The following is a 27101-nucleotide window of genomic DNA, read 5'->3' on the forward strand; positions in this document are numbered from 1 at the left end:
GACTGCTCTGCTCTCCCCTCTGGCTCTGGTGAATTCTCTCACCCTCCGGTGCTTCTGACTGTACCCAGTACTTGTATAAATAAATAAAATAATCTTTTAAAAAATAAAAAATAAATAAAAACTGCTTTTAAAAAAATATTTTCCCTTATATATTCTTATGAAAAATTTTTGGGCAAGACTATACAATAAAATACTAAAGAATAAATGTGTCTCTCATTACTTCTTTCCAGGTCAGTCATCTCCAATCATCTTGGGTGTCTGCAGTTTTTAGTGACATATCTTTAGTATTTTTATTAATTATTTTTTGTTCCACTTTTTGCTTAGAATTAAAGTTGCAATTATCTTTGGCATCTTAAAATCCATATCCTTAAATTTTTAATGTCTCTGTTTCTGCCTAATTTTTTTTTTTTTGGTCACATTTCTTATTGATTATCTATTTGGAGGAAGGCTTTAGGGCTATTCCCAGAATTTTTAAATGAAGTTCAAATTTTCTTACTCCAATGTTCACAATAGCATCCTGTTCATGGGTCAGGGGCCCGTTCTCTTCCCTGTGACTGAGAGACCGACCAACAGTGAATACCAATGCCATCAAACTGAAACTGAGCACTTTCTTGAGAGGGCAGGATTTAGCGAAGATAAAGAGAGAAAGACTTCTAGCAAGGATCAAAAAAGCAAGATTTCTTCTGGTGAAAATGAGTGACATTTTCTTAAGCAAACAAAGGCCCAATTTCTGACAAAGAATTTTTAAGAAGGGAGTGTCTGTGGAATCTGGGGTTTAAAACCAAAGGCAGTGGGGCCAGATCAGAAATGGAGGGAATTTTATCCCACATCACAATTGTTTACAGGGTTCAGGAGAAAGTCATTGTTATTTAGATTTTAATCTTTGTTTTTCTTAAGTTATGCTCTAAGAGTTTTCTCTAAAATTCTCCTTACTTAATTCCCTTGTAATGTTACTATAACACTGTCTTTTAGGATATAAAGAAACCAACATTCAAACAAATATTCTCACAAATTATGTAATTATTTCTAGCATTAGATTTTTGGCCCTCTTGTGCCATCCAGCACATTGAAATAATAATTACAAGGTAAAATTTTCTTATAGTGCTTAGCAATAGGTTATATACTCAATCAATGAGTGATGCATGATGTGAAATGCTGTGAAATGACCAAATACATGGAGAAATACACGTGCCCATGCACACAGCACCTTGCAGAACATTTTTTTGATGGACCACACAGACCAGCACTACCTTTCACAGGTGAAGACCAATGCAGATGTTGTACCAGGTTCTCTGACAACGACTTTTTCACAGTACCAGTACTGTGATTTGTCACTGGCCTCGCAGTGCAACAGCACCTTCTGCAGTTTTCCAAGTGACACTGCTTCTATTTGAAATGTATCAATCTGGTACAGGAGACAGAAAAATACTGTCAGAAATAACCAGAGTCCAGCACATGACAAATGCAGGCAATAATAGCCCACAAATTACCAGAAGCAGCATAGTACTTTAAAAGAGATGTAAATGCAGCTAGCATCAAAAGAAGTAATAAGGAAAGAAAAACAAGCAAATTACTTTTCAATTATTAAAATGATTTTGGACTGTGCTTTTTTCCTCTTTTGCAGTTATATTTTTCCACTTGGGATAGTATCTAGTGTGAAATATAAATAAACCTTAGACAAAGACTTTTAGAATTGCTTTTTGCTTGCTTGGATTCCTGTCCCTATGATGCAATTTGTTAGATGATCAGATTGACAGTTACATGGTGAAACATGCAGTACATTTAATTTTGAAGAATACTAATATACTTTGAAACTTGTAGGAATAAATTTTCTCTCTCCCTGCCTTTCACCCTCCTATCCTTCTTGCCTTCCTTCCATAAACCCCTCTCCTATACTTTCCCCTCTATAAATAATATGCAGCATATTCTTAGGTTTATTGTGAAAAGCCTCCTGGAGCCTTAAATCCTAAATAGTCTCTTGGCCATGTCAAAAACTCACAGACATTTCCAGAGAGATGTAGAACTTAAAGTAAATGCTATACTGGTTGTATTAAAAGAAATTCTTCACACTTTACCTCCTCATAGAGTGTTTCTGAGAAAAACCACTCTAAATTACCTGAGGAAAGGATCATGAATTTAATTAAATTTGAGACAGTCCCAGAAACAAAAGTTGAGTAATAGCCACCTTTACCCTACTATGTGATAAAAATGCAAATACAGTATGATTTGTATTTCCTATATGGAGTAGGTTATCTTAACAGTTGCTCACATTGTTATCAGATTAAATTTCAATTTAACCAACTACTCTTGGTTCTGCATTGTTGATGAAAATCTTCGCTTTAGACAAAAGCATAACCATTACTAGTTCAAAGATGATATTTCCAGAAATTAGAATATAAATGTGCATCTACTCAGGTGTGCCTGGATAGTCACTAGGCTATATTCTCAGTGTGCCTCTGTGAGGAATGCTTATGACACACATCACCTTCAGTAGCAGATGTGATGAATACCCAGCCCTGTCTTTAAGGTCCTTTTCTGGGTTTAGATGCTGCTTTGGCAAATGGTAGCTAGTTTAGGTGTGCTGACAGCTTTCTTTCTTAATCCTATATCTCACTGCTTCTTTGTCTGAAGTCTTCCCCTTGTGCAAGAATTTTGAGGGGTGTTCCACAGGGTATCTCTGATAGTCCACAACAAGTAGGAGTCCCAACATTTACCAGCTCATTAATGCCCTTACTACTGGCTTTTCTCTCTTTTTTGCATCATTTCCTCATTCCTCATTTTAAAGATGAGTGAGGAATGAGTTATTGGTACTATCTCTGAGATAAATTACTTTTATCTTTAATCTTATGATCTGCATTGGGGTACACACAAAACTACAATACCACAAGGTCCTAAAAGATTGCCTGAATCAGCATTCTAATTTCTTCTAGTTTCTTAAAATAATTTCAGTTTTGAAGATAAAATTAAACTAATTCTATTGTGTATGTTGTTGCTGTTTGATTATACCCCTGGATACTTTGTAGAGAAAATGACAACCAGATAAATCTGTAGTTAATGATATTAACTGTGTAAAATAATTCTGGTAATAGAACAAAATAAACTATTATTGCCATAATTTCTCAACTGTAAAACTCTTGAAGTCACTTGGAATTTGCATTATATTCCATGCTTTGAGAAAAATAATAGAAAAATGTGATATCTAAAATGAGCTTAGAAAAAATAAAACTATGTAGCTCTGACTCTAAACTTCAAAGCATAACATTAAACCCACATATTTACTCTTACTTATACACCACCGATTGGTATTATACCTCCTACCCAATTTTGAAGTCAACCTATAATATATCCTTCCCACTCTCTGGTAAATGCTATACACAATAATGAAGTAAAGAAGCTTAAGAAGACATGAAGACAATTTGTGAAATCTCAGCATGTAACTTCACATAATGCTGCACGCAGTGGTAACAACTAATAGTAGACATCCAGGAGAAATAACATCTTTATCATGCGTCACAAAGTGATATATGAAAAGAATTCTTGGGTCTCCCTGGTGGCACAAGGGGTTAAATGACAAGGTATTAGCAGCCAATGCAGCACTAGTTCAATCCCAGGCCAGTGAGCTAACCCACATGGCATAGCAGATCTCTGCTGTATTGCCCACTGCTCCCCTCAGCGGTATATTTCAGTAGATCCATGTTCTGCTCCCCACTCTGTCTCCAGTGAATCCTCTCACCTCTCCACACATTTGGCCTATACCTCAGTTCTTTTATGCATAAATAAATAAATCTTTTTAAAAAAGAAAAGGATTCTTTAAGGGAACATCCCTGATCACTTGATGCCTTAATAATAATAGTATCATGGCATATAAAACATTGTTTCTGCTGAAAATAATTTACTTGTGATGACAGAAATTCAATGTAAGTTTCTTTCCCCCTCATCCAAAGCAGATCTAACTTTCCTATTCATTCTGATCAAAGTTTCTGCATGCTGCAGTGAAAAATGAAAGGATTAGATCAGTTTTAAGATCACTGATGTTTTAAAATATTTCATGAATTACTGCAAAGAAAGTTTGAGAAAAAATCTTTCTCAACCTTGCTTAGAAGTCTTCTTTCTTAATTTCTATTTTATTCTATTCTTAATTTCAGGCCCTGAAATAGTACTTCCTTTCTATGTATAACACAATACCATTCAAAATTAACTGGACTGATTACATATTTCACTGAAACTCCTCAAACATCTTATATATAGGTTGATACTTACATATAAAGGACAAAGGACAATAGTGAAGGTCTTTAAGGTGTGAAAAGAATGTAATTGGCCCCATTTAAGATGCTTGAAAGGCTATGGTGTTATTATTTGGAATAAACTATAATGGACTTTTTATGACCTGACCTTTCAGAATAAGGCTTTGTATCTTTCAGTCCTGACAGAGCATGTTCATATATAATTTTCGCTGATATCCCAATTCACTTTTTCTTTTCTTAAACTATCACTAAGTTTAAATGTATTTTTCTTTGTTTCATTATTCATTACTAATATAGTGCACACCATTTCCTTTCAAAAACATTTTTGAGAACAAAGCACATCAGATATAGTGTCAATGAAACATGTGGTAAAGATAACCAAAAATGAAAATTTTAAGTATTAAGCATCTTTTGAATTTTCAATCATGTACAACTACCTTCAAGGTGATTGCTAAGAATATGGAAAGATATTTGTGCAGACTTACCTGTCCTCTTTGAAATTTTACTGGCATATTCGATTTGTACAGGACCCTAAGACCAGAATCCCCCCTCTCTCCATATAGACAAAGGGACACTGCAGACTCAGTTCCTGCTTGCTCCAGTTGCCCAGTATGGACATCAACATGGTATCTCACTACTGGAAAAGCAAAAGGGAGAGAGTAAAGAGGAAACATGTCACTTTGAAACTCATACAAGCAGAACCCAAATACATGGGTCAGGCCCCAGTAAAAACATTACATGAGAATTCCTCTGATCTGAACTTTCTGTATCTATTGAGAGATTTTTTAATCATTCAATTATTAATTTTAACCATAAGTGGGCAATTAAAGACAATGAACAAATGTCCAGGGGATATAGCCTTGACAGAAAAAATACTTTTTAAAAAAAAACTGTTCTATGCATGATAGAGGAAGGCATTTCATGCTTAGTGTTTTAGTTGCAAAGGAGATACTGTCATCACACATGATGCTTATTAAAATTTAAAAGGTTACAAAGTTTGATGAGAAAATATATCAAAAGTGAGGGGATGACATGAGGTGGTCAAAGGGCCAGATGAAGACAGACATGACATTTTTTTCTCTCTCATGGTCTCAATCCCTGAGACTGAAGCTGAACTATAGGTCTTTTTTTTTTTTATTTTCAGTTATATTTAACCCCAGACCCACTAGTGACCCATGCTTTGATTATGAAAAAGTCTTGTCGATGGGTAAAACAACTCCCTCAAGTTAAAAAAAAATCTGTAACTATACCATTCAGAAGTAAATATAAGCAACTTTAAAACAATTTGCATATATGTAATATGTACTATTGAAGATTAATAACACACATGGAAAAATAGCTTGACCTCCTTTTACTACAGGAAGCTCACAGACAATATCCGCATCGGCTTGGATCAGAGATAACCACACATTTGCTGCAAAATCTAAGGTCTTCTTGCTCTTCTCATGTTGCATGGTCACCTAAGATCATAAGAAACAATAATTAAATTGTGTGATTTCCAATTTCTAATAGAACTTAGAATTCAAATGCCCCATAGGGGTTCTTAAAATATACTGCACACTCTGCTGCTGCTGGTGGTGGTGGTAGTAGTAGAGGTAGTAATAGTGGCTATTACTTATTAGGCAGTTATTGTTTTTCACCACAGCAGGCTCTTCAAAACACTGCTTAAATTTCTAATGCTTTTTAAATGTTTCTGCACTTTTGTAGCATGTGGAATAGCCCTCAGCTGCAGCAAAGTGCCTGCACTTCCCAGCACAAGATAAGTTGCCTTAACTTCAACTGCCTACTGAACAGACCCCTCATTAGCACTTGCTCCTTTGGTGGTTATTTCACAAGAATAACTATCTTTATCTTCCTCTTCACATCTCAGCAGAAGCCTTCCAGAATGAATTTCATAATAACCTGCCTTCTCACCAGTGACAATGCATGAAGTGCCTTCTTCCTTTTAAGATAGTTAATTTTCCAAATAAGTTTCTGTATCTCTTCAATTTCCTCTATCCCTGACCTTCAAGCAGGTCCCATCATTCCTCAGGTAGCTTATTCCAAGGCTCACTGTCAGAATCCACTTAGTGCTATTTTTGTTCCCCTTAAACCCTGTATTAGAGCTGTTACAACAGAAATTATTCTAAAGAAAAAAATCTGGTCATTCTTTACACTGTTCACAACTTTTTCAATAGTCCCATTTATAGCTTAACATTAAAAATCCTCAAAACAATGATATTTAGCTCAATAATTAGAGATATACAGATACATATAGATATAGATCTTATACTCCAATTGCATTTAATTTCTGCTCTTATTGTCACAATTTTTTTTTCATTGTTAAGGCAGTAGATGATGTCCAAATTCCTTAAAGACCACAATGCATAAGCCCAGTCTTCCATATTTGCGTCATAATCTCTCTTGCCAAAATGAAGATTGAATGTTTTAGAGTGAGATTGTTTTATGTAATAAAGTCACAGCTTACAGAAAAGAAAAATAGAAAAGTTATTTCCCAAAGCAGAACTTTCACAAGAGTGGGTTTGTGATATCCAGGAATACTGTGATTCATTTTAGAACATCTGACTTGCCCAGTTATCAGTAAGAGAGGGTGCATATGCATAGGAGTCATATACTTCTTTTCAAATCCAAGTGCCGGCTATATGGGGCCTCCCCTGGTGGCACAGGTGGTTAAGTGCAGTTCTGTGAAGCTGTCTGCAGTCTCTGCAATGCTGGTTGGATCCCGCCTGGCCTGCAAGAATCCCACATGGCGTGGCAGACCTCTCCTATCTTGCCCACCGCTCCCCTCAGCAATGTATTTCAGTCAGTCTGCCTGTTCTGTTCCCTCCTCTATCTCTGGTGAATCCTCTCATCCTCCTGCGCATCTGGCCTGTACCCCAGTTCTTGTATGCATGAACAAATAAATCTTTAAAAAAAAAAGTGCCAGCTATATGATATTGTTTATTATTGATTCAAGAACCTTAATATCCTCAATTAGGACAAAATTATCCACTTTGTGACATAAACACGAAATGTGACCATTGAAAGTGTGTAAACATTAAAAGTGTTTATTGCTGCTGCTGGTGGAGTAGTGGGAGTAGCAGCACAATTTATCACAACTTATTTTTAATAATAAATATATTCAACATTAGAAATATAAGTAACCATATCCCTTAGCTAAATAAATAGTCAATGTCCATTACAAAAAGGGCATGAAACAAAGTCTTTTAAAGTCAGACTGTCTTCAATTGCTTCTTTATCTAATTTTTTTTTTTTATTGAGGAACACAGGCTTACTTATAACACTGTCCATGATGCAGAGATATAGGATCATGTTTCCTCAGATGTATGTAACCATACCACATCCACCACCAAGGAACCATATTTGTCCACTACAGTCCATTGAAGACTGGAATTCTTAAATATTATTTGAGACTGTGGCTCCTCATTCTCTAACATCCTCTTTAATACTGCAGATGAAAAACTTCACCCACATGCTTGGCTTTTTTTTATCATAAAGATAATTCTATTCTAAATTTTTCAGTCCTAATATACTTGGATGAGTTGACTAGTACCATTTGGGATAAGAGATAAAGGCCTATTTTGTCTCTCCTCCCCTAAACCTACCTTGAGTAACTTCTCCAATTTTCTCTCTCCTGGTCCCCATGGGTCTTTAGTTTATTAGTAAAGGGGTGCATAAACAACGAGTAAAACTCCAAATTTCAAAATAAAGAGAACTCCAAAGATTTCAGGAATCCAAAGTTATCTTCTAAGCCCTCTCTTTCACTCATCTCATTCCCTCGGTAAAGCTCTCCATCACGTCTTGCCTACTAGATTCCTAGCTGTATCATCCTTGAATGCTGTCTTGGAATTGGTTCCCTCCCATTCTGATCCTCTGTAACATCTGGAAGGAACACATAAAAAAGGATGGCATTTCTCTAAACTGCCACCCTAACTTCTCTCTATAATTTTATCTCTTTTATTTATTTATTTATACTATCTATTTATTCCTCCAGAGATGAACCTATAGCCCTTTCCATACCTGGCCTTAATGTATATCTTTAATGCCATCAGGTCACCCAATGGAACAAGGAACTGGTCCATTCAGGTCAGAGGAAGGGCCTTTAGTATGGCTGGGGGATACAGGATCATGCAGGAGTAAGTTTGCCAGCTGCCCTCTCTTGCCTGACTGCCTGACTCAAGTTCTACATCTTTTTTTTTTTTCACCTATCTATTAGAATTAAAAGCAATTGATATTGACCCAACATTAATCTCTGACATCTAGATTTATATTCTATTTTGTTTTATGAAATGCTCTTCATACACACACACACACACACACACACACACACACACACCTTAATCTTTTTAGCTTTTCTTGAAGGAGAAATGATACACAATCCAGATCAACAGTTTGGGCACTTAAAATCTTTAAAATATTATACTAGATCTTGTACTAGAGACAGGAAACAAATACTAATGTCACTCATATGTATTTTCTTTTAGGATAAGGTTTGAATGTATTATCAGAGAACACTCTAAATGTTCTTGCAAATTAGACACCAAGGGGCCTCCCCGGTGGTGAAGCGGTTGAGCGCTGGGTTGCGAAGCTGCCCGCAGCCCCTGCAGCGCCGGTTCCATCCCCGGCTGCTCCCCGACCACGGGAGGAGGGTCCCACATGGCACACAGACCTCTCCTGCCGCCCACTGCTCCCCTCAGCAGTGTACTTCGGTCCTTCTGCCTTCTCTGCTCCCCACTCTGGCTCTGGTGAATTCTCTCACCCTCCCACGCTTCTGACTGTACCCAGTGCTTGTATAAATAAATAAATAAATCTTAAAAAAAAAGAAAACATTCTATTTAAAAAAAAATTAGACAGCAAGTCAAAATATGACTCTAAGTTACCTTTTTTCTGTCACTGTTCCTTTTGATAATACCCTATTTTTTTTTTTTTACAGGACTGTACAAGGAGGAACACCTATGGTATTTACAATTGACTGAGAGACTATCAAATGCATGAATTTATCTTTGGTCAAAGAAGCTGGCATAACTTTTAGAATGTTTCTATAAACTGCTAGAGGTTTTTGATATTAAATGCTTGACTAGATATTTGTGAGAAAACGAAGTTGATGCTTCCAGCTGTTCACTGAACTAGAAAATCCTCAAAAACTACTTTTTCTTACAACATTTTAGAACTTACTCTTTCTTTTCTGTGGTTCTTTCTAGAATGTTTAAGTGAAGAAGTAGTTGAAGATGAAAAGGACTAAAAATATTTACAAAATGCTTTAAAACTTCAAAAAGTAATTTCTTACCTAGTTTAGCTATTTTTGGGACTGCATGGAGTTCATCTGAAGTAGGATTTCATATCAAATGAAGAAATAGTAGTTTAAAATAATCATAAATCCACAATAACCTAAGACCCAGTTTTATTCAAATGCTCAGAGGAATCAAGAAGTTTCAAGATGTTTCCTATTCTATTTAAGTCAAATTATCCAAGTCACTTGTAGTGCATGTTGTAGCAGCAGCCAAGACACTTGCAGCGAACACTAGACCAAGAATTAGAAGGGGCACTGACCTTGAATAAACAACTATCTCTGAATCTGTCAAACTTCTAAAATATTACAAGTTCTGTGTGGTGGAAGGCCTCTGAGCAGGTTTCTATGATCCAAACAGACCAGATGGGTAAAGGAGAGTCTTGGATCCCTCGGTGGCTTTCTCAGGCCTTTATTGAGTTTTTACATGTAGTGCAGCAACCAGGTACACAACAGGCCAGAAGGCCTCCAAGCCCCTTGCAAGTCTTCACTCTGGGCTGGCGATCTTTCTCCCCTTTCTCTCTCCTGCCTCTGCTTCTCTTGAAAGATATCTTAATACTGCACCCATGGCCCACAGAAGTAAACAGTACAACTTATAACAATGTAACAAATGCAGGTGCCCCATTAGACACATCAATCCTAATGGCAGGAGGGCAAAAAAGCTTAAAAACCATTTACCCTACAATCCACCCCCTCAGGGTTTTCTGCCATACATTCTACACACAAGCTATATACAACTTCCCTTAACAGTACACACTATGGGGGGGGAGGGGAAGAGGGAGTAGGATCAAAAGAAGGGGTGGTGGGAATTGTATGGGTACTGTAACCAAGATGAAAATGCATACATTGTGCAAAAATGAAAAAGGATGTAAAAAATATAAAAATCCAAAAAATAATAATTATAAAATATAAAATTAAACAAAACAAAACATGCAGCCATGGTCCACAAAAGAAAATACAAGTAAATAATGAAATAATACAACAGAACACAAAAATGTCCAGGCAGGGCATCAACCTAGTGGCAAAAGATGATTATTGGCATTAGCAGATGATCCATCACGTCTGCTGCCAGAGGCACTGCTCATAGGAGAGAGGGAACCATTCAGGCATCTGCTGTCACACACCAGGAGCTGTCAGGTTTCCTGGCCTTCTCTGGCTGTGGTCTCAGCCACAAGCCACACATTGTATCAAACCCCAGGATGCTCTACTCTTAGATTGGTGATTTTGTAGCCTTTGGGGAGAATCGTCCAATCCTCAGGGTTTCTGTCAGTGGTCACTTGAACACTCGGCTTTCATAGCCACCAATGTGACACACAGACCCCTGCACTCAGGCAAACCCATTGTACAAGCACATGGGACAGGGATCCGTGGATACAAACTCCACATGCGGCCTCTCTTGGGTCACCTCTTCAACTGTGGGCTCCACCACAAGCCACATTCCCCACCTGTCCTCCAAGGATGAGTTCCTCAGCACTCACCCTTACTCAACAATGTGCAGGGCATCACCCACAGGCGATTTTAAGAACATGGCGAGAGATCAACATGGCGGCGAGGAAACACTGTGAGTAAGACTTCCCATAAAAAAAAAAGTTAATAGAGAGGAAAAGCGGCAGGTCCCTAGGAGAACTGGGGCACCAACGATAAATGGGCAACTCTGGCAAACTGCCTGAAGAGGAAAGTTGCAATAAAAGAGGACTAGAAGGGAGGAAAGCTCAGAACCCTGCTACCCTCCCCCATCCACAAAGTCGGCACTCTCTGACCAACAGAAAGGAGGGGAAAAAAAAAAAACAAACTAAAACCACCAACAAGAACAAACTACACATCAAGAGGGACTGTGAGTGGAAAGGAACTATTTCAGCCACCACATGCTGTGAACTGGAACTGTGGAGAACCATGCAGGAATTGCCATAGAGGTCAGTGAACGGCTCCAGGACTCCGAGGAGACTTACAAATAGCCCAAGGCCAGCCGGCAAGCTTGTGCAGAAAAGCTACTCGCTTGAAAAGCATATGTGGATCGCAGCTGCCCAGGTCCCCATGTCTGCGACCTAGGCTTGTGGGGAGATGCGTGGGAGCCCTCATTGAGGTGAACGTCCCTCACTGAGTAATCAGAAACCAGGCGCGGGGACTTGGGAGCAGGGTGCAAAAGGCACCATTTCTACGGACACTGAACTGGGCTACAGCCCACGTCCTGGATCTGAGGGCTTTGGAACTGAGATCCAGGGCAAGAAATTTGAGGTGCAGGATCCCCATGATGGTGGGGCACAGGGCAAAAACAGCACCCCCACGCAGTTGAGGCGCTCCATTCCACTCTCACTCTGTTCCCCCGGCCCATGGGAAAGAAAACAGTTCTGGAGGGACACTAGGAAAGATCCCTGGCTCCACCTAGCAACCAGAAAAAATCACCAGCAACCTATAGTTGGAAACCAGGTATCCCAAAAACACCCTCAGGCTCAGAGATGGTGGGCCATGCAAATGGGGGTAAGGAGGGAAATAAGGCATGGGGCAAGACCCCATCCTGGAAATCAGAGCCAGGCACAGGACCTGGGGTGTGAGACACGCCATAGCAGTGGGCATTGCACAGAGTGACAGCGTTTTGGATCTGATAGCCCTGGAACTGTGACCTAGAGTGCAGAATTCAGGGCGTGGTATCCATACAGCTGTAGGTACAGCACCTGGTGAACACGGGGCAGACACTGCATCCAGCTTGAATAAGAGCCCCTGTGTTGAGGTGCACCCCTCTGCCCCCACTCCGCTACTCAGAGAACCACTGGGAAAAAGCACAGGTCAGCAATTATGGATCTCTGGTGCCACCTCATGACCAGAACAAAATCACCAACTAGCTGATTCGCTGTTGGAACTGACTAAGTACAAAGGGAGGGAACTGTAAGGGACAGTGCGCAGCAACACAGCATCAACACCCTGGTGGAGTTTTGGCCTACCAGGGCTGGTCTCAGTCTGGTAAACAGTTTCCAACACCCCTAAAGGAGCACTCCGAAGAGATGCCTGCCAACACCAGTGGCACAACGTCCCAAAACATAGAACTACTTAGAAAGCAAACAACAGGGAGAAGAAAAAAATACTAACCAAGCAAGCTGGCAGGAGGACATACCACAAAAAGAAATACAGTCACCAGAACTCAACAATGACATGGAGGAACTTCTCAGCCTATCAGATAGAGAATTAATAATTATCATGATTAAAAAGCAGAAAGAAAACAAAAAAGAAAAAAAAATGATTTGAGACAAATAATCACTGAACTGAAGAATGAAATTGAGACCTTACGAAAGGAAAGAAAAGAAACTCAGGAGATAAAAAGAAAACTAGAGGAGATAAAGAAGTCTGGGAAAAGCAATGAAAACAATCGATGAAATGGAAGAATGGATCAGTACTATTGAAGATACATTAATAAAAAGAGCCAAAAGAGAAAAGGAGAGAGAAGTGCAAATGAAAGCAGTATGAGGATACTCTTAGACAATTATCAGACTCCATGAAGAGAGGAAATATAAGAGTTGTAGGCATTCCAGAAGGTGAGGAGAGAGACAAAGGAACTGAAAAATTATTCAAGGAGATAACTGAAGAAAGTTTCCCAAGCATGAAAAAGGAGATGAATATAGACATAAAAGAAAAGAGAAGAACTCCCAATTACCACAATGAAAAGAAAACTACAGCAAGACACCTAATAGTAGAGCTTGCAAAAATCCAAGATAAGGAAAAAATAATGAAACCGGCAAGGGGGATGAAACAGATAACTTATAAGGGAAAACCAATCGGATTAACTTCAGACTTCTCCAAAGAAACATTACAGGCAAGAAGAGAATGGAGTAACATATTCAGCAAACTTCAAGACAGCAAATGCCAACCAAGAATACTTCACCCTGCAAAGCTCTCCTTCCTCTATGAAGAAAATATATGGACCTTCTCAGACAAACAGAAACTCTAGAAATTCATTACAACTAAACCCCCACTCCAAAAAATTCTACAAGAAGTCCTAAAGCCAAAACCAACAGAAGAATGAACAAGAAGAATAGAATAAAGCAAGGAATAATATCACAAAAAAGACAAACAAAATGGCAAATACAGATGGCAACATATCAATATTAACTCTAAGCGTAAATGGATTAAACTCATCAATAAAAAGACACAGAGTAGCAGGCTGGTTAAAAAACAAAATCCAATCTTCTGCTGTCTCCAGGAAACACATTTAACCACAAAAGATAAACACAGATTCAAAGTAAAAGGTTGGAAAAAAATCCTATAAACAAATGGACCAAAAAAGAAAGCAGGAACAGCCATGCTTACATCAGATGAAAAAGACTTAAATTAAAAAAGGTAAAAAGAGATATAGATGGACACTACATTATGATCAAGGGTACAATACATCAGGAAGACATAACACTCATCAACATATATTCACCAAATGAAGGAGCACCAAAATATATTAGACAATTATTATCAGCTCTAAAAATATATATTAAAGAAAATACACATACAGTAGGAGACTTCAACATCCCACTCTCACCAATGGACAGATCAATGAGACAAAAAATAAACAAAGACACAAGAGCTCTAAATAAAGACATAGAACTCATGGACTTAACATCCACAGGACACTGTACCCAAAAAAATCCAAGTACACATTTTTCTCAAGTGCTCATAGATCATTCTCCAGAATCGATCACTTACTGGGCCACAAGACAAACATCAACAGATACATGAAAATCAAAATCATTCCAACCATCTTCTCTGATCATAAAGGCATCAAGTTAGAAATAAATCATGAGTAGAAAACAAGGAACCCTCCCACTTCATGGAGATTGAAATCCACACTACTGGAAGACCACTGGACTAATGAGAAGATCAAAGAAGAAATTAAAAAACAGTTTGAGTTGAACGACAAGGAGGACATCACTTTCCAGAATGTATGGGATGCAGCAAAAGCAGTAATAAGAGGAAAATATATAGCAATACGGGCTCACATCAACAAGAAAGAAATCAAAGAAACAACCTAATCTCACATCGCAAAGAACTAGAAAAAGAACAACAAAAAACCCTAAAGCCAGTAGAAGAAAGGAAATAATAAAAATCAAAGCAGAAATTAATGAATTGGAAATTAAAAAAAAAAAATCCAAAAGATCAATGAAACCAAAAGTTGGTTCTTTGAAAAAAAAAAAAAATTCGAAAAATCTCTAGCCAGGCTCACAAAGAAAAAATGGGAGAAAACACATATAAATAGTATTAAGAATGAAAAAGAAGAAATCACAACAGACTCAGTAGAAATCAAAAGAATAATCAGAGATTACTATGAACACTTATATGCAAATAAATTCAACAATCAAGAAGAGATGGACAAATTCCTAGAATGATATAATCATCCAAACCTGGACAAAGAAAAAATAGAGTGACTAAATAGACCAATTACAAGCAGCCAAATTGAGGCAGTAATCAAAGCATTCCCCAAAAACAAAAGCCCAGGCCCAGTAGGCTTCACAAATGAATTCTACCAAATGTTCAGCAGTGATTTAGTGCCTATCCTATACAAACTCTTTCAAAAAATTGAAAAAGAAGGAATACTACCAAATACGTTCTACAAAGCCAACATTACACTAATACCAAAACCAAACAAAGACAGCACAAAAAAAGAAAATTACAGGCCAAATTCCCTAATGAACATTGACGCAAAAATCCTCAACAAAATCCTTGTCAACAGAATCCAACAATGCATCCATAAGATAATTTACCACGACCAAGTAGGATTTCTATTCCAGGGACACAAGGATGGTTCAACATCTGAAAATCAAGTAATGTAATCCAACACATCAACAAAAAGAAATATAAAAACCATATAATAATATCCATAGATGCTGAGAAAGCATTCAACAAAGTACAACACCCATTTATGATAAAGGCCCTTGAAATTCTCAGGATACGAGGAACATACCTCAACATCATAAAGGCCATATATGACAAGCCCACAGCCAATATCATTCTCAACGGTGAAAAGCTGAAAGCATTCCCATTAAGATCTGGAACAAGACAAGGATTTCCACTCTCACCACTGCTTTTCTTTCTTTCTTTTCTTTTTTTTTTTTTTTTTTTGTGGGACCCTCCCTGGCAGCTGGGGAATGAACTGGCACTGCAGAGGCTGCTGGCAGCCTCGCAGCCCAGCGCTCAACCGCTGCGCCACCAGGGGAGGCCCTCACCACTGCTTTTCAACATAACACTGGAAGGCCTAGCCAGAGCAATAAGACAAGAGAAAGACATGCAAGGAATACAAATAGGCAAGGAAGAAGTCAAACTATCACTATTCGCTGACAATATGATAATATACATAGAGAACCCCAAAAACTCCACAGAAAAACTAATTAAACTCATCAATCAGTTTAGTAAAGTGGCAGGATACAAAATCAACACACAGAAATCAGTAGCCTTCCTATACACAAACAATAAATCTGAAGAAGAAATCAAGAAAACCATTCCTTTTATTATTGAAACAAAAAAATCAAATACTTGGGAATAAACCTAACAAAAGAAGTAAAGGACCTATACAAAGAAAACTATAAAACACTGTTAAAAGAAATAGATGTAGACACAAAGAAATAGAAAGACCTACCCTGCTCATGGATCAGAAGAATTAACATTATCAAAATGGCCATCCTACCAAAAGCAATGTACTATTCCAATGCTATTCAATTAAATGCTATTCCAATTCAATGCTATTCCAATTAAAATTTCAATGTCATTCTTTAAAGAAATAGAAAAATATTGACGAAATTCATATGGAGCCACCAAAAACCTCAAATAGCCAAAACCCTCCTGAAAAAAAAAGAAGGAAATGGAGGCATCACTCTCCCAGATTTCAAACTATACTACAAAGCCATAATCATCAAAACTGCATGGTATTGGACCAAGAACAGACATACAGAACAATGGACTCAAATAGAAAATCCAGAAATAAACCCACAGATTTATGGTCAACTAATCTTTGACAAAGGAGCAAAGAATATACACTGCAGTAAAGAAAGTTTGTTCAATAAATGGTGCTGGGAAAACTGGGTCGCTACATGCAAAAGAATGAAGCTAGAGCACTACCTCACACCATGTACAAAAACCAACTCAAAATGGATTGAAGAACTAGACACAAGACCTGAAACCATAAAATACATAGAAGGAAATATAGGCGAAACACTACATGACATGCACCTCAAAGACATCTTTACAGACGCATCACCCAAAGCAGTGATAGTGAAGGCAAAGATAAACAGCTGGGACTACATTAAATTAAAGAGCTTCTGCACAGCAGAAGAGACAATAACCAAAACAAAGAGAAACCCCACCTACTGGGAAAAAATTTTTGCACACAACACTAGGCTAGCAGGCCTCCAAGCCCTGGGTAAGTCTTCACTCTGGGTTCTCTGGCCCTCTTTCTCCCCTTCTCTCTCCTGTTCTCTCTCCTGCCTCTGCTTCTCTTGGGGGATATCTCAATGCTGCATTGGTGGCCCACAGAAGTAAACAACACAACTTATAGCAATGTAACAAATGAGGTGCCCCATCAGGTAGAGCAAACCTAATGGTAGGAGGGCAGAAAAGCCTGAAAACCATTTACCCTACACTCTGTTTCTTTATTTGCCCTTTACACACACCAAGGTTCAGGCATACAAGCATATTCCCATGCAAGTGTGATGATTTCCCTCCATTTTTCACTGATAAAAGTATAAATATTTGTCAAGTAAACAAAATGTATTTTTTATATTTTTTTATATTTTTATTGAGTCACTGTGCTAATATTGGTTTATACCATTGTTTCCATTATAGATGTGTAGGATCCCTCTTTCAGGCATTGATACCATAGTACACCCACTACCAAAGTACCCATAGTCCACCACCACAGACACTTTTACCCCCTCCCATCTTTGTTCTCATCCCGCCCCCTCTCTCCAACTCCCTCTCGTTGCACCCATTTCACGGTGAGCTTTCAAGTATTAGTCTTTTCATTTGGCTTATCTGATCCTTTCGTTTGTTTTTTCTTTATTCCACATATATGCGGCACCATCTGTTATCTTTCTTCTTCTGACAGATTTCACTTAATATCCCTTCAAGTGATATTAATATCCATCCATGTTGTTGCAAATGTCAAGAGTTTATCTTATTTTTTTATAGTTGAGTAATTTATTCCTGTGTGCGTGTTTGTGTGTGTGTGTACTACACTTTTTTGATCTATTCATCTTTTTGGGGGTATTTAGGCTGTTTCCATATCTTGGCTATTTTAAACAATGCTACAATGAACATAGGAGTGCAAGTTTGCTTTCAAATTAATGTTTTTTTGTATTCTTCAGATAGAATTCCTGGGTCATATGGCAGATCCATCTGTGGTCTTTTGAAAAATCTCTATATTCCCACTAACAATTTAGTAGTGTTCCTTTATCTCCACATTCTCAGTAACATTTATTAGTTCTGGTCTTCTTGATGTAGACCATTCTCACAAGTGTGAGTTGGTATCTCATTGTGGTTTTGATTTGTATTTCTGTGACAATAAGTGATGAACATTTTTTCATGTGTCTATTGATCATTTGTATGTCTTCTTTGGAGAAGTCCCTATTACAAAATGTATTTTATTAATTCATTCCACAAATATCCAGTATCTACTAACAGTAGGTACCATACAAGGAGTTGGGGTTATAACGTTTGAATAACAAAAATTTCCTATTCTCATGTAGCTCAGTTTCTAGTGGAAAGGCAGTATACATATAAGAAATACACAATAAATGATGTGTTATCTGAAGTGACTGAGAAAAACCAGGGAATTACTTTAGATTGCAACAAATGTCACTCTGAAGCAAGAGAGGGCTTTGTGGCTTGAGCTTTTTTTTTTAAATTAGCAACAAGTGTTGCTCACAAGTGTTGGACAGCATGTGGAGTAAAAAGATTCTTATGCTGTTGATGGGACTGTAGACTGGTTCAGCCCCCTATGGAAAAAAAGTATGGATGTTTCTCAAAATACGAAAAATAGATATACAATATGACCAAATAATTCATATTCTAGGTACCTGCCCAAAGAATGAAAAAAAAAAAAAAAACACTAATTTGAAGAGAAATATGCACTCTTATGTTCACTGCAGCACTATTTACAATAGTCAAGCTATGGAAACAATCTAAGGGCCTCATAACAGATGAGTGGATCAGGAAGATCAGGAATGGAATATTACTCTATTCTTTAAAAACATAAACTTGACATTTGCAAAAACATGGAAGGCACTGGAAAGGATAATGCTGAGTGAAATAAATAAGGAGAAAGACAAATATGGGATGGCACCACTTATACATAGAACATAGATAAGCAAAACAAAAGGTCAAATACAGCCAAACTAACAACAAATCCTAGAAATCTTACTGTAGAAGTAAGGCTACCAGAGAGGGAGGGCAGAGAAAAGGGTGAAAACAAAGAGTGGGAGCTCAGTGGACTATGATGGTGCATAACTATGAATGCTTGGGTGGTAATAAGGTCTGGTAACACCTGAGTGGGGAGATCTTCTACCTATAAAAAAAGCAATTTTGTAAGCAAAGTTACCTGAATTTAAAAAGTAAAAAGTTACAAACACTCTGAAAAAAAATAAAAAGATGAAAAAAAGATGGTCAAAGAGGTGGGCAGGGACCAGAATAAACAGGAGTAAGAAAACAACCTGACTGATGTTTTTAAAAGATCATACTGGCTGCTCTTTGGAAATCAGGAATTGAGGAGAGTGAAGAATAAATAAATAGCTGAAAGGCTATTTTAGTAGACTTGCAGTAAAAAGAAGAAAAAGTATGGCAGTGTGGAATAAAGTAATTATAGTAAGATGGAGGAAAATACAAAATCAATATATGTTTCAGCAAATGAATTAACAATGGATTTCTGAGGGAGTAGATTTTAGAGGCTGAGGAAATAAAACAATCCAGGAAAATTTGTAGAGTTGTTGTTTGGATGACTAGGTAGAAGGCAATAATCTATTCATATAAATAACACTAAAGGAGGAACATGTTGGTGGGGTTATCAAAAGTTCTCATTAAGTTTTATTTAAATTTTCAGCTTATAGTTACAGTTTGTGAGATATGGGCAGTATTGATGAGCTCTACTTTACAATTGGGAAATCTCCAAGAAAAGCTAATTACATGACTTCTTTGAAATTAAACATTTTCAAGAACTTTGATTTCAAATCTAACTTTTAACCTCAATTTGAAAAAGCCCATTCTAGAGAACAATACAAAACTTATGATTCAAACAAAATTATTCATTTAGTATAATAATATTTGCTAAAATATATCCCTATCTTTTTTTTAAATTTTCATGGTTAATTACTAAGGCTCTTTCCAGCCATAGCCAATTTATTTTGGGCCCAAGCTATCTTTTACCTAAAATAAATTCAATGACTTGGATTAGTATTTTATAACAGTATTTTGGATGTTGGATAACATAACCAACTAATGTGCATTAATGTGGCTAAATAGCAAGTCAGGCCTCCAAAGTGGTAGCTAAAATATGATTAAGAATAATACTTTTTAAACACTGAATGATATAAAAATTTACCACTAGACTGATAATCCCAACTGCCAGAATATCATGAAATGGAGTAGCTATTCCTTGCTAAAAATCTAAATGTAAACCAAAAAAAGCATGGTTTCACCCATTTAACTTGGGACAATAAGAATAATTTCAACATCTTGCATCTTGTCAGAATGCACTATTTTCCCCAATCAATGTTATCCTATCAGTGCTTTCATTGTTCATTATAAGAAATTAGTGACTGTAAACAGTTCATATTATTTATGGAGAAAAAAATCAATGGCAGACTTTCACATTTTCTCAGTTCACAAAAAGAGCCTTTGATCATTATAAAACTACCATTCTCTTTTTTAAAATGGCATTTCCTTTTGTCTTTCAGAGCAGGCATCATCGAGTATACTTTTCATCTATACAAAAAAGATTCAAAGTCATGACTAGTGCTTTAGTTCTGATATAAAGATGCCAAATGTGAGCACTATAAAAAAGCCAGTATGGGTGAGGAAAAAAAAAGCACTGATATTAAACTTCAAAGTCAAACCTTATGTTGAGATAGATGTGGAAAAAGAAAAAGGCTGAGTTTCCAAAGATATTTTTTCATTGAAACATATACACATTTTCCCTTAAAAAACAAATTAAGTGCTTAAGGAAAAGCAGTGCCTTTAGCATACAAATCTTCAGCATTTGTTTTAAGTTCCTCAATGAATAAAAACCATTTAGGTTGAACTCAATAGAAACTAGAGTTCATTCACTGAGCTCCCTCTTATTTATAGCAGTAAATATTAGTTGTTTCATTAGAAAATATTACCTTAAAAACTCACTCTCAGAAACATAAAATTTCTGAATTACTTAAAGAAAGTTCAACCAAGTAGTATTCAACCAAGTAAAAAATAACAGACAGAAACAGACATATAATAGTGTTTATGATGTCTGCATTAACACAACAGAATGCAATACTGAAGTTCAAACACCTCAGTCAGGTTACGCGACCTTTCTGCTCAGCACTTGAGAAAAGGGAAGAAATCAAATTAGCTCTTTAGTAAATATTTTGAAAGACAGATGTAGTGATAAAGGGATTTCCACTGAGATATGACAGATAAAAATTAAAACTCTCAGGAGAACTAACAACCCACAGTCTGGTTTATAGTTAGGTAAATTGTAGAATGTACACTTTGAAGACAAGAATGACATTTTAGTCAAGATGGCATGCTCAAACTTTTAACTGAAATACTTCCACAGAGTAGGTGCTTCGGCAGTACATGATGGGATACTTTGAATATGAGTTCAATTTTAAACCTTTGTACATCTGGATTATTATTTATTTTAGCACAAAGTTCAAAAAGGAAAGGTCTGTTGTTCCCTCAATCTCATTCAAACACATTAATATATAAAATTAAAATTACATGGTCCTTACTTTTCCTGAAAGATCTAGAGTTAATTTGACTAGAATTCTACTAGTCCATGTAAGAAAAAAGAAAAGTTCTAATAAAAAAGTTAAACATTGATATGGAGGAATCTATAGAAGACATAGAAATTACTAAACTGTACCACTGAGAAGTGCATAAAGATGAATAAAACTTTTATTTTGTGTCTAGATAAATTTCCATCACAATTGTGAAATATCAAAAGAGAGCAAATGGCTGGAGTTTAATTATCAAACAGAAGATGCTACATAGTTGTGGTAGCAGGTGAGTGGAAAATATGGAACACAAAAACTGTAATCTCAAAAATTAAAATAAATATTAAAAAAGAAGATGGTAATCCTATGCACAGAATTTTTTCTACATGCTTGAGTAGGAATGCAAGACATGGTGATGAAAGATCTCTAAATCAATATATTTATATTCTACCTGAACAAGGTCAAGCAACTTGTGTCTGAAAAATTCCAGGCTATTTAAAGACCACTCAAATACAAAGAAATCAGTTTTACTTTGCAAATAGACATTTACCTTCTCATCAGAGAGTAAATCATTTCCCATATGTAATTATACATATTTCATGATAATTCATGTGAAGTATTAAAAACTGAAATAAGCAATTTCTAAATAACTTTCCATTCACTATCCTTTCCTTGCTTGGCCTTTACTCAAATCTCTCTCCTCTAAAATTCTTTTCCACAAAGCACTCCCAGTTCCTCTAGGCTACATATGTATCCTGCTTGATAGTAACCTACTGCTATTAGCGCTTGAACATGCAGTTGGACCTTTAATTGCCATCTCGATTTCATATGTTTGCTATGAAAACAGAAGGCACAGTTTATTAAAATTTTGTATCACTGCAGTTTATTATAATTTTGTATCACTGGTGAAGGCCAGACCTATAAGAAGTTCATTATTTTTTCTTTGATATATCATTGCAGTGTCAACATTTAACTTCCTATTTATAGGTCAAAGTGGTTCCTTTGGATCTCACATTGTTTCACCTCTCCCAGAACTCTCCATAGGCCTGGAGAGCTCAAAAGCAAGAATTAACATATTAGCTAGTCAAAAATCCTCAACAAAACACTTGCCAACAGAATCCAACAATGCATCAAAGGGTTAGTACACCACGATCAAGTGGGATTCATCCCAGGGGCGCAAGGATGGTTCAACATATGAAAATCTATTAAGTGTAATCCAACATATCAACAAAAAGAAAAATAAAAACCATATGATCATATCAATAGATGCTAAGAAAGCATTCAACAAAGTCCAACATCCATTTATGATGAAGGCCCTTGAAATTCTCGGGATAGAAGGAACATACCTTAACATGATGAAAGCCATATATGACAAACCCACTGCCAACATTATTCTCAATGGCAAAAAGCTGAAGGCCTTTCCTTTAAGATCAGGAACAAGACAAAGATGTCCTATTCACCACTGCTCTTCAATGGTGAAGATACTGGAGGTACTCTTGGAGGTCTTAGCCAAGGCAATAAGACAAGAGAATCCAAATAGGGAAAGAAGAAGTAAAACTGTCAATATTTACAGGCGATATGATAATATACATAGAAAACCCTAAATCCCCACATAAAAACTACTCAAAATAATCAACCAGTTCAGTAAAGTAGCAGGATACAAAATCAACATACAAAAATCAGTAGCTGTCCTATATACAAACAATCAATTGGAAGAAGAAGAAATCAAGAAAACTATCCCTTTTATAATTGAAGCCAAAAAAAATCAAATACTTGGGAATAAACCTAACAAAAGAGGTGAAAGATCTATACAAAGAAAATTATAAAACACTGTTCAAAGAAATTGAAGAAAACACAAAGAAATGGAAAGACATCCCCTGTTCATGGATTGGAAGAATCAACATTATTAAAATGGCCATCCTCCCAAAAGCAATATACAGATTCAATGCTATTCCAATAAAAATCCCAATGACATTCTTCAAAGAAATAGAATAAATACTGATGGAATCCATACGGAACCACAAAAAAAACCATGAATAGCCAAAGCCCTACTGATGATGAAAACAACAGAGAAAGGAGGTATCACACTTCAAAACTTCAAACTATGCTACAAAGCCATAATAATTAAAACAGTTTGGTACTGAAACAAAAACAGACACACAGACTAATGGAACTGAATAGAAAGCCCAGAAATAAAGCCACACTTATATGAACAACTAATCTTTGACAAATCAGCAAAGAATATGCAATGGAACATGGATAGTTTGTTTAATAAATGGTGCTGGGAAAACTGGAACTCTACATGCAATGAAACTAGACCACGACCTCTCACTGTGCACAAAAATCAACTCAAAATGGATAAAAGAACTGGACATAAGACCTGAAACCATAAAATATATAGAAGAAAATATAGGTAAAACACTACAAGACATACACATCAGTACCATCTTTAAAGACTCATCACCCAAAGCAAAGAAAGTCAAGGAAAGATAAACACCTGGGATTACATCAAACTGAAAAGCTTCTGCACAGCAAAAGAGACATTAACCAAAACAGAGAGGCACCCCACTGATTGGGGAAAAAATCTTTGCACTCCATCCAATGGATAAGGGACTGATCACAAAGATATACAAAGAACTCATACGGCTCAACAAAAAACTAAATAAACAATCCAGTCAGGAAAAGGGCAGAAGAACTTAAAGGACATTTCTCCAAAGAGGAAATGCAAATGGCCAACAGGCATATGAAAAAAATGTTCAACATCCCTTAAAATCAGGTAATGCAGATCAAAACCACACTGAGATGCTACCTTACACCAGTAAGAATGTCACATATCAAACAAACAAGCAACAACAAATGTTGGTGAGGATGTGGTGAAAAAGGACTCTCCTACATTGCTGGTGTGAGTGCAAACTGGTCTAACCACTGTGGAAAGCTGTCTGGAGGTTCCTCAGTCTACTAAAAATGGAGCTACCCTACAATCCCACAATTCCACTACTAGGGATCTACCCAAAGGACACAAAAATAGTGACACTATCCTCTAAATAGTGACACTAAAAAGCTTCTGTAGAGCAAAAGAGATAGTAACCAAAACAAAGTGACACCCTACAGATTAGAAAAAAATATTTGTACTTCATACAACTAACAAGGGACTTATATCAAATATCTACAACTCAACAAAAAGAAAATAAATAATCCAGTCAAAAACTGGATAGAAGAGCTAAAAAGACACTTCTCCAAAGAGGAAATGCAGCTGGCTAACAGGCATATGAAAAAATGTTTCAACATCACTTACAATCAGGGAAATGGAAATCAAAAGCACAATGAGATACTACCTCACATCGATAAGAATGACCCACATTAAAAAAAAAATATGAGGGGCCTCCCCAGTGGCGCAGCGGTTGAGCGCTGGGTTGCGAAGCTGCCCGCAGCCTCTGAGGCGCCGGTTCGTTCCCCGGCTGCTCCCCGGCCACTGGAGGAGGGTCCCACATGGTGCGCAGACCTCTCCTGCCGCCCGCTGCTCCCCTCAGCGGTGTGCTTCGGTCCTTCTGCCTGCTCTGCTCCCCGCTCTGGCTCTGGTGAATTCTCTCACCCTCCCGCGCTTCTGACTGTACCCAGTGCATGTATAAACAAAAAAAAAAAAAAAAAAACGAATAAATAAATAAAAACACATGCCTCTTTAAAAAAAAAAAAAAAAAATATGAATACAAATGCTGGTGAGAATCTGGAGAAAAAGGAACCCTCTTACATTGCTAGTGGGAATACGAACTGGATCAATCACTATGGAAAACTATGTAGAGGACTCTCAAATTATTAAAAATGGATCTACACTATGACCCAGCAATTCCATTTCTAGAGTTGTTACCCAAAGGATACAAAAACATTAATTCCAAAGGAAACCTGCACTCCTATGTTTATTTAAGTATGATTTACAATAGGCAAATATGAAAACAACCTAAATACCTAAAAACACATGACTGGATCAAGAAGATGCTATATACAAATGGAATACTATTCAGCAATCAAAAAAGATAAACTCATACCATTTCCAGCAACACAGATGGAGCTGGAAGGGATTATGCTCAGTGAAATAAGTCAGAAGGATAAAGAAAACTATCCAATGGTTTTACTTATAGGAAGACCATAAGGGAACCAAACAAGGGGTAAGAAAAAAAAGACAAAACTATTAGGAAAACTATAAATCTGAGACATACAGCAAGGGAGGGGTAAGAACAGGGATCAAAACAGGGACAGGCAGAGCTCAAGAGAGTATGGTGACAATTCATGGGTGATTTGATGGTGGGAATTTTATGGGGATTACACCCGAGGAGAGAGATAAAACATTATACAAAATGAACAATGATATAAAAAATAAATATAAATAAAAGAAAATGTTAAAAAAAAATGGTCCATTTACTTTTGCGTTAGTTCTCAAGGGAAGGGGTCTTAACCACTTGTTACAGGGCAACCCCAATATGAAATGGGTGGCCTGACTGTGGATCCTCATATTCAACTGCAGGCACATACAAAAAGATTAATAAAGGGCTTATTTACAGAAGAAGAAAAAATGAAGAAATGAATAACTTAGGGAGAAAGAGAGGGAGATAAATTCACGAATGTGTCCTACCAGTTCCACTGAGCTGGAATCTCCAATAGCACGCTGAGAACTGGCAAAAAACTGAGAGAACCCCAAGGCCCACATGTCTAGTTTTATACCAAACCTGGCTGTTTAACTCCACCCTCAGGACCCAGCAATCCTCCCTTTAGTGATGATACATTATGTCATTTGTAGTTCTTGGTGTCTTGGATACCTTTGATCTGGAATGGGGGTGGGGCTCATAAAACCTATTTCTGGAGTTTGTTCAGGACATCCTTTTTCTCCTAGCACACTGACACTTCCATAGCAACAGGATTGTGGTAGCTTCTCTAGTTTCTACATTCATCTGGACTATTTTTTTTTAATTAAAAATTAAATTACTTTTAGTAGTTTTGAAAGTTAAAGTATAAATAAGTGTGAAAATTATAATCCCATCATTGAAATAAATGCTAATCTTTTGAAAGAAAAACACAACTGGGAATCTGGATGAGATCAAAGATCTTATTCCACTCTTGCAATTTTTTATGAATTTAAAATTAATTTAAAATAAAACAGAAAAAAGTAAACTCTAAGAAAATTCCCTTATTTTACATTACTTTAGTGGTTTAATTACAGTTCTAATTATTCATTTGTTAAATAGACTAATATTCTAACCAGTTTGCATTTCACAGAAACTTTTATCACCAATGAGAGGAGGGAAGCTGTCTTTCTTGGTTCTGTGAACTGAATATTCTTTTCTTTGAATACCTCTGCTTGGGGATGTTTCTCCATCCTATTGAAGATTCACTCTATCATGATACTGCTATATCCCTGAACTCTCTTCTTACGCAAAGGTCCATGAGAAAACATTTCATATTAGCAATTCTACATCAATTTAACTCATTGTTAAATCTCTTGCTAAATGTTCTGACTTATCTTTCCCAGTAATTCAAATGTACATAATTTGTAATTCTATTAAACTTTACAGATTCTATGCATATTGTATCTTCTTCCTAAACAGTGATTTTTTTGGTCACTCCTGTGAAGTCTTTCAATGTTTC

At 36.7% G+C, this 27101-nt stretch overlaps 1 protein-coding gene across 1 annotated transcript in view; it reads right to left on the reverse strand.

Moving 5' to 3' along the window:
* LOC119249825 (lipoxygenase homology domain-containing protein 1-like) overlaps positions 1-26166 on the reverse strand; it is a 133703-nt gene extending 107537 nt beyond the window's left edge. The window contains exons 1-4 of the mRNA XM_054691912.1: positions 26092-26166; positions 5572-5704; positions 4730-4881; positions 1251-1405 (exon numbers count right to left, since the gene is read on the reverse strand). Of these exons, the coding sequence (XP_054547887.1) occupies positions 1251-1405; positions 4730-4881; positions 5572-5704; positions 26092-26166 (515 nt within the window). The remainder of the gene's footprint in view (positions 1-1250; positions 1406-4729; positions 4882-5571; positions 5705-26091) is intronic.
* Positions 26167-27101: the final 935 nt, after the last annotated feature.

This window comes from Talpa occidentalis, unplaced genomic scaffold (assembly GCF_014898055.3).
Source record: "Talpa occidentalis isolate TD23 unplaced genomic scaffold, MPIMG_talOcc4v2.1, whole genome shotgun sequence".
NCBI classification, from domain to species: Eukaryota; Metazoa; Chordata; class Mammalia; order Eulipotyphla; family Talpidae; genus Talpa; species Talpa occidentalis.